The 18,310-nt window shown below is 40.3% G+C and overlaps 1 protein-coding gene across 1 annotated transcript in view; it reads left to right on the forward strand.

The window, feature by feature from the left end:
• The window catches only part of LOC119746215 (epidermal growth factor receptor-like), a 44,556-nt gene that overhangs the window by 11,959 nt on the left and 14,287 nt on the right, over positions 1–18,310 (forward strand). Inside the window, exons 10-19 of the mRNA XM_038223035.1 lie at positions 6,495–6,627; positions 6,814–6,898; positions 7,493–7,626; positions 7,886–7,970; positions 13,837–13,929; positions 14,943–15,185; positions 15,915–16,204; positions 16,316–16,442; positions 17,074–17,112; positions 17,749–17,961. Of these exons, the coding sequence (XP_038078963.1) occupies positions 6,495–6,627; positions 6,814–6,898; positions 7,493–7,626; positions 7,886–7,970; positions 13,837–13,929; positions 14,943–15,185; positions 15,915–16,204; positions 16,316–16,442; positions 17,074–17,112; positions 17,749–17,961 (1,442 nt within the window). The remainder of the gene's footprint in view (positions 1–6,494; positions 6,628–6,813; positions 6,899–7,492; positions 7,627–7,885; positions 7,971–13,836; positions 13,930–14,942; positions 15,186–15,914; positions 16,205–16,315; positions 16,443–17,073; positions 17,113–17,748; positions 17,962–18,310) is intronic.

Raw genomic sequence — 18,310 nt, forward strand, 5'->3', positions numbered from 1 at the left:
TCATTTTGTGTCAGTTCTGTTGATCTTTACTTTATCACAATTTTCAAAACAAAGTTGAGTTTCTTTTTATTTGCCCTTCCCAATTGTCCATTAGTTGTAATATTCATGTTTTATATAATTTGTTTTTTTCAAAATGAAACATTTACAAATACATGCCATACACTGTAGGCCAACCCTACATAGCAAATATCCCTCAAGACGTCACACATAGAGATCATTCCAAGACATGAACACACAACTTTTTATCATGCAAAACAGCTAGACATTCAACATGAATGAATACAGAAACACAAATTCTCGAAATCTTGTAGACTGCAGATTAAGTCGATTAGATTGCATTTTTGCCTGTGCAAGCATAGAATAACCACTAGAGTCTAAATAATGTGAATGCTTAGATGCATGGGAATGAAAACATACATCAATAATGAGATAATATTCGAATGTACATGTATGCATCTTCAATAATCCTTTAGTAATTTTCCTCAACGAGCATTTTGTCAGTATTTGATAATATGTGACCCAATCCAACAAAATTTGAAATTATGCCACACAAGATTTTTTAATAATATTCAGTGACAATCAAAAAAAGCAGTGGTAAATGTTCAAACGTACATGTTTGTTTTCCTTATTTGGAATTGAGTGGGAAAACACATATCTAATGCCAACAAAAAGTTCAAACATTTTTAAAGTTGCCACAAAACATATTTTGTTAGATTGGGTTCACATATGTTTGTAAGTAACGGTGTTGCAGGCTTTGTTGCTAAAAGTTTGGAAATTATATATAACCTTCAGTTGAAAGACATATGTGGCAAAGTGAAAAACCCTTTTGTAAAAAAGTCATGTTTGACCTAATGGTTGTCTCTGCTTTTTTTTTACCAAATATAAAAAAAAAAAAATAAGTCTGAAGCATTTATAAACTTGTTGTTGACAAAGCCTGTATCACAAGATTAGGTTACAATACGATGTGCTAGGCGTATGTTCCATGTACATGTACCAGACTATAATCCCGACGCACCACCAACCCATAACCCTGGTGTCTCAAAACCCCACCCTTTGAGATCTCCATCTTGATTAAACCTTTGTAATTCACAAAGTGTTGTGTACGATGTCAACATCGATGTAGTGTCCCTACATTTTGTTCATGTATCTCTGTGAGCTGTTTCGATAATCATCCTTGAAATCTGCCTTAACATTCCTTTTGTTTGCCGCACTAAAGAAAGCTAGGGAGTGGTTGGTGTTGTGTGGAGAGTTACACGTCGCGTCCGAATCAGGCTGGATATAACATACAGGTCTATGGAAGTGGATTCCATAGGTGCGTGTGTAATCTCAAGCCACAGCAAAGTAATTCAAACGTGGCCTTCATTATGTAAAGGATGGATGCAGACATTCTGAAAGAAAAATGGACACTTAAATCTTTTTAAAATTTTTGTCTTTTGTTTTTTGACAAAAAAAGACATTTGTTAAATCAATTTGCACAAGAATTTTGAAGTTATGCGCAATTTTGCGGTTTGACCAGAATTTTCAAATTATCCAAACATGTCAAAAATGTTGAGGGTGCCACCAGTTTCAGAACAACACAAACTCACGAAAGAGATTTCTTGTCAACATGGTGGAACTGCAGACTTAACTCTCACTGATCCAAAAATTGTCTCTCTGTGTGTGTTTATGATCCTGGACATTCTTGACAAATTTGAAGATGCTTCCCTCGCGCATTGGGAACATCCCTGTGGGTAATACTTGCAGAATGTCACACACACGTCGTGCACATACTCATATGGTTGAAAAAGACTGCAACCTTGGCACACTTGCTGACAACTCTCCCCACTTAATAATGATGACGATCCATTTCTGGGAAGGGTTTCATTATACAAACCTATTGAAGCGTGAAACAAAGCTGCATGTGGTTTAAAGTCAGTGAAGAACAAAAAATGAACTGGAGGTTTTTGAGCAGAAATTGTCAGAAAATGTCTAACCCATTTGGAAAAATAGAGGTAGACATTCCTTTCTGAACAAAAAGTCAGAGTTAAAAGCTAAGAATACCTCTTTTCCCCTAAATTTTAATATATTAGTAAGAAAAAAGTTGCGGGCCATAGTGTCAAGATAACAGCCTTGCTTTTCTGTGTGTTGTAAATCTCTTGTAGTGATAACAAGTTTTAAGGTGTTTACTTTTTTCCTGCAAAACATGAAGAACGAGTGTTTCCCCAATTCGCCTTTCATATCTACAAGAACCTCAATCCAAAAAGTGGGACTGAATATCAAAAAATAACATTGTTTTCTTTCGGTAACTGCTCATAAAGTAAAATCTGTTCGAAAGATTACATGTAAAAGACAATTGTGTCCATTCAGTTAGTCGCTACAGGAGATTTTCCCGCAGTTAACGTTGTATGTATACTTATTCATATATATAAAGCCATCTGAAGATACATCTTCAGATGGTTATTTATAGCCAATGAAATTGTCCCAATGGAATGTGTAACATTAATGAATACTACATGTAGTGCCTGATTGCTTGTGTAATGCCTAACTTAATAATCATTGTTAACCAAAGAGAAAAAAAAGTAAGAGTTTCCAGCTGAGCTTGTGGTGTGAAATCTCAGCTTTAAAGCTGATTTCAGCTTGTTTTGTTTTGGATTTCAGCTTTTTCCCCTCGTTTGCTGTGTACAAAAGTATAGGAGATTTCCAAAGTTCACCTTTTGTACACCTTTTTCAGCTGTTTTCAGCTATTTTTATCAGTAGTCGCTCACACCCCTGACAAACTCAAGTGTAGCAGGTGGAAACAAATAAGAATTGAACCAAATTTGTGCCTGCGGATATTTGTTCAAACACAGCCTGCATTTTGTAAACAGGTCGGAAAGCACTGATATTGTTGTACTTATACAGTGTTTGAAATGGGCAATATTTATGAAAGAATATGTTGATCAGAAGTTGATACATCTTTCTGATGATTAAAAACACAAATTTGACAAAAAGGAAAACTGCAAAGCAATTTTGGTTTGGAAAATAAACACAAATTTCAATTCACAAATTCAAGCCAGTTTGGAAGCTCTTACCCCCCTAACCGCCCCCCTTATCTGTACCCCTCCAGTGCCTGACAAGACTGACCGTTGAGTACTGATATGCCTGATGCTTATGCATGCGTCAGAACGCATCTTGCCCCCGTGTAACCCCCCTCTAAAGATGCACGGTGCCTGAGACTACTACCAGAGTGAAACCTTTAATCAACAGGGCTGGCTGGCCTCTCATAACATCATGCACCTCCAAGTCCAACCCCAATCTCCACCCTTCCCATTCCACAGGGTTTGCCACAGTTCTCCCCTACCCACGGGAAAAGTAATAGCCAAAACATGACGTACCTTTACCAGTTTTCCACATTTTTTTCAGCAGAAAATCTTGCTCAGCTCAATTTATGGGGCTACACATGAAAGCATAATTCAACTGGGAACCAATCACTGGTAATTGTCACTGCATGAAATTGTGCCTTGCACCCCAGTTTGGCTAAGCAATATTCTGGGGTTTTTCCCTGAACTTCGCAGTTCCAGAAATGTGGCCCTAGCCATGAGAACAAGTCGATCACAATTTGTTTTTTCTTTCACGGTGAGATTAATTTTGAATCTCTTTTATTCGGCTCCAAAACGTTTTGACATTTGATGATATATGTTCTGGTAAAATATTCCTTTCCTAAATCTGTAAGAGTTAAAAGAGAGAAATAAATGGTTGAAGACATTATTGGAAAAAGGTTGAACCCCCCCCCCCCCCCCCCAAGCTGTGGCAAGCCCTACTTCTTTCCCCACAGGTACTCTCAGTTTCCTGGACAAGCGCCTCTTCTTCAGCACCGACTCCTGCCGACGCCTTCTAGTTCCCACGCTAAACTGCCTTCCTGCTGCCTTAATAAAAAAAACACTTGACGAGCCTGCCAAACGCTATCAACTTGTATCGGTGCCGAGCGGGGCAAATTGGGGATTTCATTGATGCGCCATTATTTGTACATTTGTTATATATTGTTTGTACGTTTAGTGTGTTGAGAAAGGTCATGCTTTATGCTGTATTGGTGAATCTTGGTCAAGGAGGAACTGGTTTTAGGGACATTTTTTTTTTGGTCTACCCACCCTCAACATTAACTTACTTTGAGACATATCCAAACATAAGTGCAAATCAGAAATGGATCTCGCAAGCATTTTAATGTCGAGAGGCGACATGCACTGTTGGTTTGTTGTCATGGTTGAAATACTTGCGTCTGTACTGTCCTGACGTCCTCGGAATGGCGACAGTTATCTATGAAGGTTGGACTGTTTAAAACTGATAATGTCTTTTACTTTGCGTGACGGTAAATGTCACGTGCCACGCTGTGCGACAAGCCATTATGGCATAATGGAGCACCAGTACAGATTAAAGTATGACGCATGTGTGTATTGATACATATTAGATAGTACATTTTTTCCTGCTTGGTATAGGCATTTGTCACATTGTTGCTGCGCCTGTATTCCTTTCATCCAAAAGACACTGATTTTGCAGAAATTTCAACTAGTTCAATTATTCCATGTACTTCAAAAACTTTGGACGTCCAGCCAAATTTGAGTTGAATTTGAGAAAGTTGGCTTTTTGCAATCCCAAATCCACTGTAATGCTAGAAAATTGGGTTTTTAATAAATGTCAAAATATGAAAATTGGGGAAAAGGTAGGCTGAATGAAGCTCCAATCTCAAACATTCTTTGCAGCTGGACACCAAATGATTGAATTTTTTTCCTTCGTTTTGTCAAAAAGGGCAGTGATCTGGGTTACTGGAAATTCAAGGCTGGTATCCACTGTCAGAATGATTGATTTGGCATTGTCTTGTATTCAAGGAACTAGACACGTAACTTTTGTGTGACAAAGGTCTGTTTTCGTATGATTCATGTGCAGTGATTTGCGGTTCACTATGGTGCGAAGGATTTTTCGTTCTGACAAAAGACTCTTTCTTTGACAAGATTTTCTGTGAAACATAAAATGGGCCAAATGCTTCAAAAGAAAGTTGAGGCGAACTAGAACTCTTATACAATGCTGAGACTCAACCACACAAAAATCCCACTCTGTTCTGTTATTTATTTTTTGTAACAACCTTGTCAACATAGAAAGAGTTCTGAGGGACAGTTCCTTTGCATAGAAAAAATATAACAAAATATTTAACAAAGCTGTCAAGGCCTGCTGGGAATCAAGGGAATAAAAGCTAGGTTGTTTGCATTTTTTCTTGTTCCTGTCCTGCTGTTACACGCTTTTTTAGCGTCAACTTTTTCGTTCTCGCTGTCCTTCACGCTTCTTAACCCGCTTTGAGCAGCAAATGTGTGGGATTTCTGGCTCTTCCATTTACTGTTCTATTCCATTTTGGTATCATTAGAATAAGCTACTTTTTTTGGCTTCATTTTTGGTCTTTAACCAGTTCGTGCCGGGATTATTTTGACAAGAACGGAACGAGGCGCAGGATTAATTTTCACTCGATCTCGAGCCAGGCGGGTTAAAGCCATCACCCGGCACATTCATATTTCGGCACATTCATATTTCCGGCCTCGCTCGCTGCGAGAACTGGTTAATTAGAATAAAAAGTTCTTGGGTAGTCATTACAAAGTTTCATCAATTTTGTTTTTGATCTTCAACCCAGCCTTAACATTTTTCCCATTCCTTTTTCCTTGATCCAAAAGCTACAGAAATGGGATATGTGTTGCCTTGTTAACAGGCATTGGACTTTCAGGCTTAGCAAGGGGCTTACAAAAAACATTTTCCTTTTTTTTTGGGGGGTGTGGTGTATTTTCCTCTCATTGTTCATCTTTCGTTTCTGTGATTTTTAAAGTCAAATGTTTCTAAAAGCTCAAAACTTTTTTTTTAGTGATAAAACATGACTTAAGAGAAGATTTGGGCTCAAATTTCACACAAAAATAGCAGTTATCATTTTCGCATACAGCCTCTCAAAAAAAAAAAAAAAAAGATTAGTACGGAGAACTTTTCAATGTGCAAATATGTCCATGAAACAATTAGGAAAGTCAAAGAATTAAAAAAATTTTGTAATGGAGACTTTTTCCTCTCTTGATAGTGACTAACATTTCTTTTCAAAGATAACAGACATTATTTCCTATTTAGATGTATAGTGTACATGTAGGTTGTTAACAGATGAACTTTATTTGTACTCTTTGGAGTGAAGCTGTGGACTTTTGTACATTTTAATTATACATGGCATCTGATTTTCCGTCAAAGTTCCAAAGTTCAATCAAAACCAGACAAATGCAAACACACACATTTAAGAAAAGCCAAAAAAACCAAAAACTCAATTTTTCATCCATCATTGTAAATTTCTGAATAGAATTACTTTTTCATACAAATATGGACAAGGCTAACTGTACATTATCTCAAACACGAGCTCATTCGTATATCTTAATCGTAATCATTTTAATATGTTGTCTATTCCACGTGCATTGTGAATGTAAACTAATGAAATTTTTTCGTGGAATTTCTCTCCCCGTTAATAGCTGCGGCAAATCTTGTGTGTGACCCGCAATGCGCCCCCATTGGCTGTTGGGGGGCAGGTCCCAAGCAGTGTGCCCGATGTAAAAACGCTCAATTAGACGACATGTGCATATTGCAATGTGACGGATTGTCACAGTAAGTCAAATGATCCTGATTTTTAAAAATAATTTTTTTTTTTTTTTTTTTCAATTCTGTGGCCTTTTTCCTTTAATTTAAAATTTTGGTTTGAACAATTTTGCGTTTCTGTTTAGGTTGAGTTTCTGTATTTGTTATCTGGATTTTCTAATCATAATTGATATTCTTGGCTTGTTCTGTTTACAGGTACGTAGTGGCACAAGGCACTAGCGAAAAACCCACCATCTGTGCCCGTTGTGACCCTGAATGCAAGGGAAGGTGTCGTGGGCCGGTAGGTCATATGTAGTCAGTCACAAGACAGTAACAGCTAATCTCAAGTCAATCACAAGACAATCACAAGTCAATCACAAGACAATCACAAGTCAATCACAAGACAATCACAAGACCATCACAAGACAATCACAAGACAATCACTAGACAATCACAAGACAATCACAAGACAATCACAAGACAATCACAAGACAATCACAAGACCATCACAAGACCATCACAAGACCATCACAAGACCATCACAAGACCATCACAAGACCATCACAAGTCGATCACAAGTCGATCACAAGACAATCACAAGTCAATCACAAGACAATCACAAGTCAATCACAAGTCATTCACAAGTCAATCACAAGACAATCGCAAGTAAGTTTTAAAAATCGGTCATAAGTCAATCACAAGTCAGTTCACGGGTCAGGTCACAGATAATTTGGGGAATGAACAATAACAAAGGAATCGCTTTGTCACAATTCATTGGATTTGCAGCTGGATGATGCATGATTGACTTAGTATTACTTGTGGTGACGTCCTTACTCGTCCTTGCTTAGACATTCATTCTATAACCTGACTGCTTGTTTCTTTGTTACGCTATTAGGGCCCTCAAAACTGTACCGAGTGCCTACACGTGCAAGATGGTCCGTTCTGTCGGGCTGCTTGCCCGGTCTCCAAGTACCCAGACGAGAACGGATTATGCCAACCGTGCCACAGTAACTGTGTCAAGGAAAAGGGGTGAGTGCCACTGTACTTCTAGTCTGAGTATCACCTGTTATCCTCAGAGCCAAGTCTCCTGTATAACGTCTGATATGTCAAAGCATGCAGATTTATGTGATTTCGCGCCTAATGAAAAAGGGGGCCCAAAGATCGAGGTACATAGCAGATAACAGATTATTGAATGTTTTTGTTCTCAATTTTGTTGTCATTTCCTCAAAGTTGTTGGACTGTTTTATCAACAAATGTGATGGATTTATTATTTTTACATTGTCTGCAGGTGTACTGGGCCAGAAAATAAAGTGGGAGAGGGGGGCTGTGTGGCTTGTCATCAGGCCCTGGTCGAGCAAGACGGCGTTACAGTTGTAAGTTGAGGTCGATTCATATTTTTAGGAAAGAAAGAAGAAGAAAAAGAGACTTTCATGTATAGTTGTGCTTCAATGGGGCTTGTTTTCTGGGTTTTAGGGAAATCTTACTTACCGTCTATTTTGTATATTGCAAAAAGAAAAAGACTTAAGCAACTCTAATAATAGCGATTTTCTTATTAATTGATTAATTGATTCAGGGATTAATTGCCCAGAAACAAAAAATCATTGAAACAGAACAAAAGATCAGAAGAAATGCAACTTGATTATTAAAACTGGGAAAGTATTCAAATATTGAAGAATGTCAAGTGGTTTGCTTTCAATTAAATTGGCACTTCAGAGTTGGCAAAAAAAAAATCATCTGTCGGGTACAATTTTTTTTTTTTACGGAAATAATTTGTTTGGCTTTTAAATATATAAAATGCACTAATGTCAGCTGTATCAGTTCTCGATGACATCTGTGATGAGCATTTATTTTTGCCTGTAGTTAAGAGAGTTGTATCCTCTCAGTAATGGAATTTTTCCAGCCCCAGTATTAACCAGCTTTCTTGTGTCCTATCATACTCATTTTCCATCATGCTAATCTTAGAAAGACCTTACACCAGACTCGGTAGGTACTAGCTTCTTGGGTTGTGTTCAGGCAGGGGCCCCAAGCTGTGAACCAAAAACTGTTTTGATTTGACTTGAAGTCCGAGCGGTTTCAGATTTGGACGCCAAATGGCGCACTCGTTCTCAGAAAACTCGTACTGAAAACTAAACTGGACAAAAAGAAACTGACCTTCCTTATCAAATACTCCATAAAATGTCAATATTTTTGACTAGGTAGAAATTATCGTTTCGGTTTGCGGTAACACCATGTACTAGCTTCGTGGGTTGTGTTCAGGCAGGGCCCCCAAGCTGTGAACCAAAAACTAGTCTGATTTGACTGTTACCGCAAACCGAAACGATACCGATACTCGACCATGCAAAGCCTCAAATCTTATAGGTAGAAATTGATTTCCAAAAAAAGAAGAAGCTTAACAGGCTGTTTCATTCAGATGAAATTGCTTTAAGATAAATTGAAGGAATTAAGGCCGTTTCATTCTACACGTGAATGCAAATGCCAAGCGAAATCTATCGTCAGTGAAATGTGTTCAACTGTTTGCGCGTTGGCAGTGCGAATATTAGCCCGACTTCGCAACAGTGTGAGCCAGCTTTACGACCTCTTATATGGTCTCTGTAAATTTGATGTCAGCCAATTGAATCTGACCTAGAAATGTGTTAAACTTTTGCGAATTCGCAGTGCGAATATTTGCCGGACGTCGCAAATTCGCATTTGCAACGAGTATGAGCCAAGCTCTGTAGGCCTTTTTGATCTGATAGACTGCATTGTTCTTTTCTTTAATTATTTTGAAGTTCCAGTGGTACTTTGCCATGTGATTTAAATCAGTTGAGACTGAATGATGGCATTTGTGGTACATCATGAAACCTAATAGTCGTTCATCAAGTTAAACCAGACCAGTTTGGGGATGACAGGTTTTTTTTAGCCCAGTCGCCAGAACCCTGTCTGAACAGAATCCCTGTGGAATGACATTTGACTGCAATACCCTGTGCCAAATGCTTGTGCCCGTGATAATGAAACCATGTCTTGATAACACAGCTAGTCTGGAGTTTGACAGAGCATCCCCCTCCCTTTTCCATGCCTGTTTTTAACACATGTAGAAGCAGTTTTTACCATTGTAAAGTCTTTGGTCTGCAACATAGTATATCTATATTGCTACTAAAAACGGTACAGGGCCATGCATCTGTTTCTGTAGCTGGTTCACATATTTCGTGCAGAAATTGTAGGTGGTGCTGTTTGGTGTACGAGAACCAATGAAGGACACACTAAGTGAGCAAAAGAAAAAGGCCATGACTGGTTCGAGTAGGTTTATGGTGTAAATTGAGGACACACACGTGCAACATCATTGGTGAATTGAGAACAGGAACCAAATCAAGGACGACCTCGATTAGAAAACGTGTACAAAACCAATGGGAGCTGTTGCAAAAAAGTTAGAGTGTAAACAAAGTAAAAGGGAAGAGGAACGTAGAAAATCCTCGATTTACGCCATAAACAAACGTGTACGTGCGTGCATGTGCTGCACCAGCGTTCATGACTAATACGTTCCAAACGAACGTACATACTCAAAATTGTAGCCCATTGGTGCATATGGAATGCACTGAAACATTGGCATGACAGAACCGATATTGTAGTGTGGGTCCTTCAATATTAATATTGGTTTGGTTTGGAAAGCACTGATGCATTGGTCATGACAGAACCGGCAGTGACAGTGTGGGTCCTTCAACATTCATAGTGGTTTGGTTGTGAACATTGTGAGTGGCAAGTAAGGGCCCGTGACCATTCAGCCCCGGTAAGAAAAGGGCCCCCCGGTAAGCTCGTCCCCTTCCAAGAAGTCCTCTCATACCGTCCCAGCTACCGGCCTAGGAGCTGGTCCGGTTGCTAATCAGGAACTCCTCTATCCTGGGGTCTATTGTTTGCAAGTATTGACACATGTAATATATCCCAGAAGAAACAATAGAACATTTTTGTCGGCACAGATCAAAACCCCTGCCATGGCGTTTCGCGCACAATGGGACCGTAAATTACCTAGGCGTTATGGAAGGATTTTATCTTTAATCCGGTAAGTCTGCTATTGTTCTGCTCTGGACGTTCTCTGAAGGGCAATTAATTAATGCGCCTGACTGACTTCAAAACTTCTGGTCAGACAGGACCATGTACCGGACGAGACTGGGCTGAAGACCGGACTGGCTTTGGACCGGACAGGGTACCGGGGGGCCCTTTTCATACCAGGGCTGAATGGTCACAGTCCCTAAGCAGTGACGTTTAGAGGCAAAAGAACAGTGCAACAAATCGAGTTTCTGTGCATGTGGCTTCAGGCAGAAGTAGACCACATCAATACCAAATGCAATTTGCATACTACAGTCGGCAAACTACGTTCAAAAAATTCAAAATTCCCTTCCTTTCCCATGTCACCCCTTCCCCTTATTGCAAAGTAAAATGTTACCCAATTGTCTTAAAAAATATGGCATGGTCACAGTGGTCCACATTGATTCTTTTTTGTGTTCAATTAAGTTAGAAATAACCGACTAATCGTTGATGGCAAGCTTTTGTCAGCCAGGAGAGTGTTTCTTAAGAAGTAGTAGATTGAAGAAGAGTGTACTGGACTTCGAACACCCGCTTTTCCCAGTCCCCGTTACATTTAACATCTTTGATTTAATTGTGGATAAAACTCCTTTATTCAGTCGTCCTCGAAGAGTGATTCTGAATAGCATGAAATACATGTACCGATACTCGACAAAATAAATAAAATTTGGAAAATTAACAAGTTCAGAGATAACGGGGGCAGGAAAAATATCGCACTTTGGAACCTCAGTTTATAGAATGCCCCAGAAGGCATTGGTAAAATGGTCAATTTTTTTTGTAAACATTGAAGGAAATTTTACGATGATAGTTGGTTCAGACCAAGATGCATTTTGGAGAATGTGAAATGGTATTAGCGTTGCATGAGGAAGCATGTGCCGATCCCCCAAGACCACCTGAAAATGGATGATTGAAACACATTGAAATGTGCCATGATGCCTGTTTGTAGTGTTTTATCAACAGAATGCCTGCGTTTTCGTACATCCCTCATATATCCAGTATTCCTTAATCTATATCATTATTCATTTAGCTATAACTATGACAGAATTGGCTGGAATACTACGAAACTAAAAACATTTCTAGTTGTATTCCAAAGTATACATGTACTAACACATAATTGTGTGGACAATTTTTCTAATGTTTTTGCTAAAGAGCAAGTTTCAGTGTCAGACTATGTGAACTTTAATTTATAGATTGCCCCCAATTTTTTTTTTTTTTAATTTAAGTTTAAATAAAAACATATTATAAAGAACAAAATGATAATAAAAAAAAAAAAATTAATTGAAAATGTCAAAAAACTATTGCTTTTTACTTCAAACAAAAAGTTATTGTGGAAGTGTGAAATTTTGTTTCTCAATATGAAACTTTTCCAACTTAAAAAAATGAGTATTCATAAACTTCCCCACCGCAACTTGTCCAGCCAGAATTGTTCCTTTATGCACATATACATGTACACATGTGCCACTCCATCCCATGATTCTAGAGTTACATGTAAAGCAGTAGTCATCTGGGCCCAATTTCACGGTGCTGCTTAACAGTTAGCAGAAAAATTGTGCTTAGCATAGCAGAAAAATTTGCTTACCTTAAGCACTATTTCACGGCGTGTGTGTGCTAACGGTCGTGGGTGCATGGAGATTTCTATTGTTACGTCACTACGTTAAGCAAATTTTTTCCCGAGGTAAGCGTGCCTTTTGCTGTGCTTATGCTTACGGTATCCATGAAATAGCTCTGTTAGCATAAAACCGTGTGCCGCTTAGCAGCGCCGTGAAATTGGGCCCTGAAGTTAGACATGGAAACTTGCTCCAAGTTGCATGCTGGTTAAATTTGTACATGGATATTGGTCAAATGTCACAGATCAAGGTATACTTAGGCAGTGTCTGATTTACGTGGCTACGACTTACAATTAAACACGTGCTGTAGCCACTTCCCATAGACCTGTGTGTTATTTCCAGCCATTGGCAAGTAATTCTGACTCAGCCTAAGCCGTGTCCGAATTGCTTGGCTATGGCTGGATATTGGCCTATGGAAGCGTCTATGGAAGCGGCTACAGCCACTTCCCATAGACACATGTGTTATTTCTAGCCATAGCCAAGTAATTCTGATACAGCCTAAGCCGTGTCCGAATTGCTTGGCTATGGCTGGATATTGGCCTATGGAAGCGCCTATGGAAGTGGCTATAGCCATTTCCCATAGACCTGTGTGTTATTTCCAGCCATTGGCAAGTAATTCTGACTCAGTCTAAGCTGTGTCCGAATTGCTTGGCTATGGCTGGATATTGGCCTATGGAAGCGTCTATGGAAGCGGCTACAGCCACTTCCCATAGACACATGTGTTATTTCCAGCCATAGCCAAGTAATTCTGGTACAGCCTAAGCCGTGTCCGAATTGCTTGGCTATGGCTGGATATTGGCCTATGGAAGCGCCTATGGAAGTGGCTATAGCCATTTCCCATAGACCTGTGTGTTATTTCCAGCCATTGCCAAGTAATTCTGACTCAGCCTAAGCCGTGTCCGAATTGCTTGGCTATGGCTGGATATTGGCTTATGGAAGTGCCTATGGAAGCGGCTACAGCCACTTCCCATAGACCTGTGTGTTATTTCCAGCCATAGCCAAGTAATTCTGACTCAGCCTAAGCCGTACGTCCGAACTGCTTGGCTATGGCTAGATATTGGCCTATTCCCACTTCCTACAGCTTCCTATTCCTACAGCCACTTCCCATAGACCTGTGTGTTATTTCCAGCCATAGCCAAGTAATTCTGACACAGCCTAAGCCGTACGTCCGAATTGCTTGGCTATGGCAGGATATTGGCCTATGGAAGCGCCTATGGAAGTGGCTACAGCCATTTCCCATAGACACATGTGTTATTTCCAGCCATAGCCAAGTAATTCTGACACCAAGCCACGTCCGAATTACTTGGCTACGGCTGGAAATAACACACGGGTCTATGGGAAGTGGCTGTGTGTAATTTCCAGTCGCAGCCAAGTAGGCTCAATCCGACACAGCCTCAGTGATGAACAAAACCAATAGCTCAATGCACAGTCAACAAAATCAAATCCCAGGAAACACACAACACGAGGAAACGATACGTCCTTGTGTTTTGTTTGACGTGTGAGGACATCAAATTGTTTTTGGTTTTGAATGAATTTCTAAAGAGCAGTTGTTTCTTTTGTCTTTCTTGTCGGTCAGTTGGAGTGTATGACAGATGGTGAGCCGTGTAGCAACAACTCCTTCTCATTCCACATTGCATTATCAAGCAAACTGCCTCTCAGGGGCTACTCGGTGAGTATGGGCTGATAGAGACAGATATTGTTCATTCAGGGCAGCAGGATCAGTGGTTTCTTGAACCCATTTTTGGGAAGGAGGAGTAAAGAAAACTGTACTAAGTATGGCTGTGATGACAAGTACCACGCCCATAGCCTAATACACTCAACCAAAAAAGAAAGTCCCCCCTTTATACTTTTTTTGTCTAACTCCAAAACGACTGGGCACATCTTGCTCAAATTATGACTGATCAGTACAGAAATTCCTAAAATGGCGTGTGACGTCATGTACGTGAAACGCGAGTTCTCAATGTTAAAAGGACGTATTTCGCTAAAAATAACCCAGGGGTAAACACAAAGTCAATGGACATCGTGATACGCGAAATACGCCCTTGTTTCACGGAGCGTATTCGCGCCAGATACAACCTTGTTGCAGAATGGAGTTACGACCTTAAACCTTAAAGATATAGTCCATCATTTGTAATTTGTGCATTTTGTTCGTTTGAAGCAACAAAAGTGTTCAAAATCTAATGAAGGATACTGAACAACTAACCTGATGAAGTTTCAGCTAAGCTTCAGCTGTATATTCCGAGAAAAACAGCATTCTAGGATCTCAATTTCAAATCAAAAGTTACTGAATCATGTTTTGAATTGTTTTGAATTGCAGCTATACGCGACGTCGCGCACTGATCCGACGAATTATAGCAACCGCGCGCGCGTGTGTGTCGTGCCAATGCTTGCGCGCGCTTCGCCGAATAACAAAACGAACTACTAATTTAAATTTTCCTACGGTGCGTCTTAAGATGCACCATTGGAAAGGCCTTCTTTCGTTGATTACTTCAAAATGACAGCTTCCCAGAAAGAATAATTTCACAGGGAGTTTAGTACCCTTACTATCTTTCAACCAAGTATGTTTTTCAACAATAATTACGCCAGTTACTTTTCGGATGGCTGCAAATGATGGACTATAGCTTTAAATCAGTACAAAAGAACAAGAAACTTTATCTGATAAAGCATTCTTTCAAACTGCAGCTCTGCCAGGAGTGTGACAGCAACTGCCTGGGCTGTTTCGGTGCCGGTCCCTCCAAATGCAAGAAGTGCATGAAGTACAAGCGAGGTCTGGAGTGCGTGAAAGAGTGTGGCGCCAACCAGTTCCCTGACGAGGATAACAGCTGCCGGGACTGTGACCGGCAGTGCAGAGAATGCTCCGGGGGGAGCTCCCCCTATGATTGCGCCGGCTGTCAAAACTTTGAGGTTCTGGAGAGCGACAATGTGGTATGCATCATTTTTATTAAAAAATTCATTTGTGGTTCAAATTCTCAACTGCAGTGTTTGAAGCATATTTGTGTACTCGCATTATTTTAAATTTGAAAATTGTTGTAATGCGCCTAGTCAGGTTTTTTGTGGTTTATTTGAAAATAGGTAATGAAAAGCCTTATCCATGTCCAAGTTTGCTATTTCCAGGTTTGCGGCATTGCTAATTTTGTTAGCATTGTGACTTTGGGCGTGATCTCTGGCTACATGGCATACCGGTATATACGTGTTTATGGCTTCTGGCTAGCGCTCCTTGTACAATGACATTGACACATTGGGGAGCCGCCAACATAGGGCTGGATAGCTCAGTTGGTAGAGCACCGGAGCGGTAATCCGGAGGTCACAGGTTCAATCCCCACTCCAGTCAATTTCTTTGTTCAACTTAAAACTTTAATACATGCTTTTGAAAGAAAATTTTGAAATGTGAAAGTCATCAAGTAAACCAGAAAGAAAAACTGCATTGGTTCACTTTAAGTTAATGTTAAATTGAACAGAGAAATGGACTGGAGTGAGACGTGAACCTGTAACCTTCACAAAACTGTACAGGCTCTCTACCACCTGAGCTATCCAGCTTTGTGTTAGTCATCTCCGGATTTCCATAGATCAGTACATTTGTTCATACGTATCGGCCCATTGACATTTCCCAGAGATTTGACAATAGCTTTAATTTGGTTATTGGACTTGTCACAGACCTTTTGCGCCAAAGAGTGCCCGCCCGCCTACCCCTACGACGATCGCAACTCCCACTGTGTGGCCAACTGCTCGGAGGGCGAGTTTGCCAACACGGAAAAAAACCAGTGCATGGCCTGCCACCAGCAGTGCCTGGGCGGTTGCTACGACGACCGCCGGAGTTCCTGCTTCCAGTGCCTGAACGTCAAGTACGACAGCGAGTGTTTAGAGGAGTGTCCCAAAGACTACACAAACAGCAGTGGCGTTTGCATGCGAGATCCAGCCCTCATACCCAACACAAAACCACAAAAGTAAGTGAAGTGTTGAAGACTAGGAGGGGGTAAGAAAAAAATATTGTTTTGAAGTGGTTGTGAAACATCTACCTCTTGATAATTGGTCACCGTTTCATTTTCTCGTTTCAGAGATCAGGTTCCCATCGGCACCATAGTGGGTGTCACTGTCTCAGTGATTGCCATTCTCGTCCTCGTTATTATTGCTTACTTCGTTTACCAAAAAATGACAAAGAGCGGCTACATTCCACCTGCACTGGTGAGTAAATAAAATAATGAAAAATGCAAGTTGTGAATTATTTCATTTCTAAATCCAAGCATGCAATCTGTCCTGAAAGGCATATTGAATCAGTTGCTTTTCATGCATTTTGTTTTTTTCCCAACAATACCACCAACTCAAAATCCACAGAAGAGTGTTCAAAGCCTGACCTTCTGAAGTTTCAGCTCATACACTTTTTGAAAAAACAGGAAAAAAGCATGCCAAACTTTGTGATCTCGAAACACGATTTTGTCAATCACACTCTTTATTCTGAAAATCAATCAATTGCCTGATGGTGGGAAATCACCTATGGTTCTTGATTTCTTCTGAATAAGAGCAAATCAGCTGGAATAATTTCACAGGGTGTTTAGTACCAGTACGATCTTTAATCAAAGTAAGCTTTTGAAAATAATTCAGTGTGTTACTTTTGGAATAAATCCTATGTGCCTTGAATTATCTGCAGATTTATCTGTACATGTGTCTGCATTGTTCTGTTCACAAACTAATGTCTAATGGACACATCACGTCAACTTGACAGACGTATGTAGAGGTGTCGACAAGTTGCTCTAGATGGTTTACGTCAAGTTGCTCTAGATGGTTTACATTTTTTTTTTTGGTTGCTTGTTTGCAGGCTTTGAAGGACCTTCAAGGCGCTAGTTATGGCAATGGGGTGAGTATGGGTAGAGTTTTGACTTGGTAGTTTTTGTCAGGAAAACATGCACACAAAAAAGAGTAAATGCATTTTTGGCAACATTTTTGTCAGCTTTTGTATATTTCAGACCTAGTGTGATCTGCCTGAGATTTCGACATCAAGAGATACAGGAAATTGACCTTCACTGATTTGGGCATGAGTTTTGGGCCAAATTTCATGGTGCTGATTAACAGTTAGCAGAAAAGTTGTGCTTACTATATAGAACAGTTGTGCTAACCTTAAAGCACTGTTTCACAGCATGGATGTCACTAAGTAAAGCAAAGTATTCCTCTGAGGTAAACATGCCTTTTGCTGTGCTTACTGCTTACAGTCTCCATGAAATAGACAGAGGCTCTGTTAGCAAAAGTGTGTGCTTAGCAGCACCATAAAATTAGGCCCTGCCCACCTTTGATTTGTGTAAATGTCTCAAAGTGCTTGTGACTGAGCTTGACCAAGCTACCTTGGTCACCTGACCACACATAAGGGATCTTATTGGTCAGTGCGCTCAGTTTGATTGTCAGGAAGGGAGTGGCCAAATGAGAGTTCTGTCATCGATGGAGATGTGTTTAATAACAGATATTCACAGATTGTTACGTCATCTTTCCTCTCTTGCAGCCTCTGACCCCAAGCGGCGCAGCGCCCAACCAGGCCCAGCTCAAGATCATCAAGGAGACGGAGCTGAAGCGGGGAAGCATCTTGGGCTCAGGAGCCTTCGGCACGGTGTACCGGGGCCTGTGGATCCCGGAGGGTGAGACCAAGATCAGGATCCCTGTGGCCATCAAGGTGCTGCGGGAAGTGTCTCCGTCAGCATCTGAAGAGCTCCTTGAGGTAAGACAAGAGCACTAGGTTCACTTTTCCCAAAGAAAGGAATCCCTGAAATTCCTAAAACCATTCTGTGATTTAAACAATCAGGTGCCTTTCCTGAACATTGCAGTCTGTCAAGATCCTCCAAACTCCAAACCATGTCTCAAGCTCACAAGCACCTGTTCCAAATTCTCTTTTCTTGATTTCCTCCCCTCAAAATAATCAGTGACAATTGCAATCTGTCAAAATCCCTTAATTTTCTTTCACCAAGATTTCTTCCTTGGAAGAAACTGTAGCCAGATTCCACTCAGTCTCCCCCAGAGCTCTTCTAAGATTTCACTCCCGCTGAGGTGATTACTTTTCACCGGCACTA

Source organism: Patiria miniata, unplaced genomic scaffold (assembly GCF_015706575.1).
Source record: "Patiria miniata isolate m_02_andy unplaced genomic scaffold, ASM1570657v1 HiC_scaffold_12, whole genome shotgun sequence".
In the NCBI taxonomy this organism is placed as follows: domain Eukaryota; kingdom Metazoa; phylum Echinodermata; class Asteroidea; order Valvatida; family Asterinidae; genus Patiria; species Patiria miniata.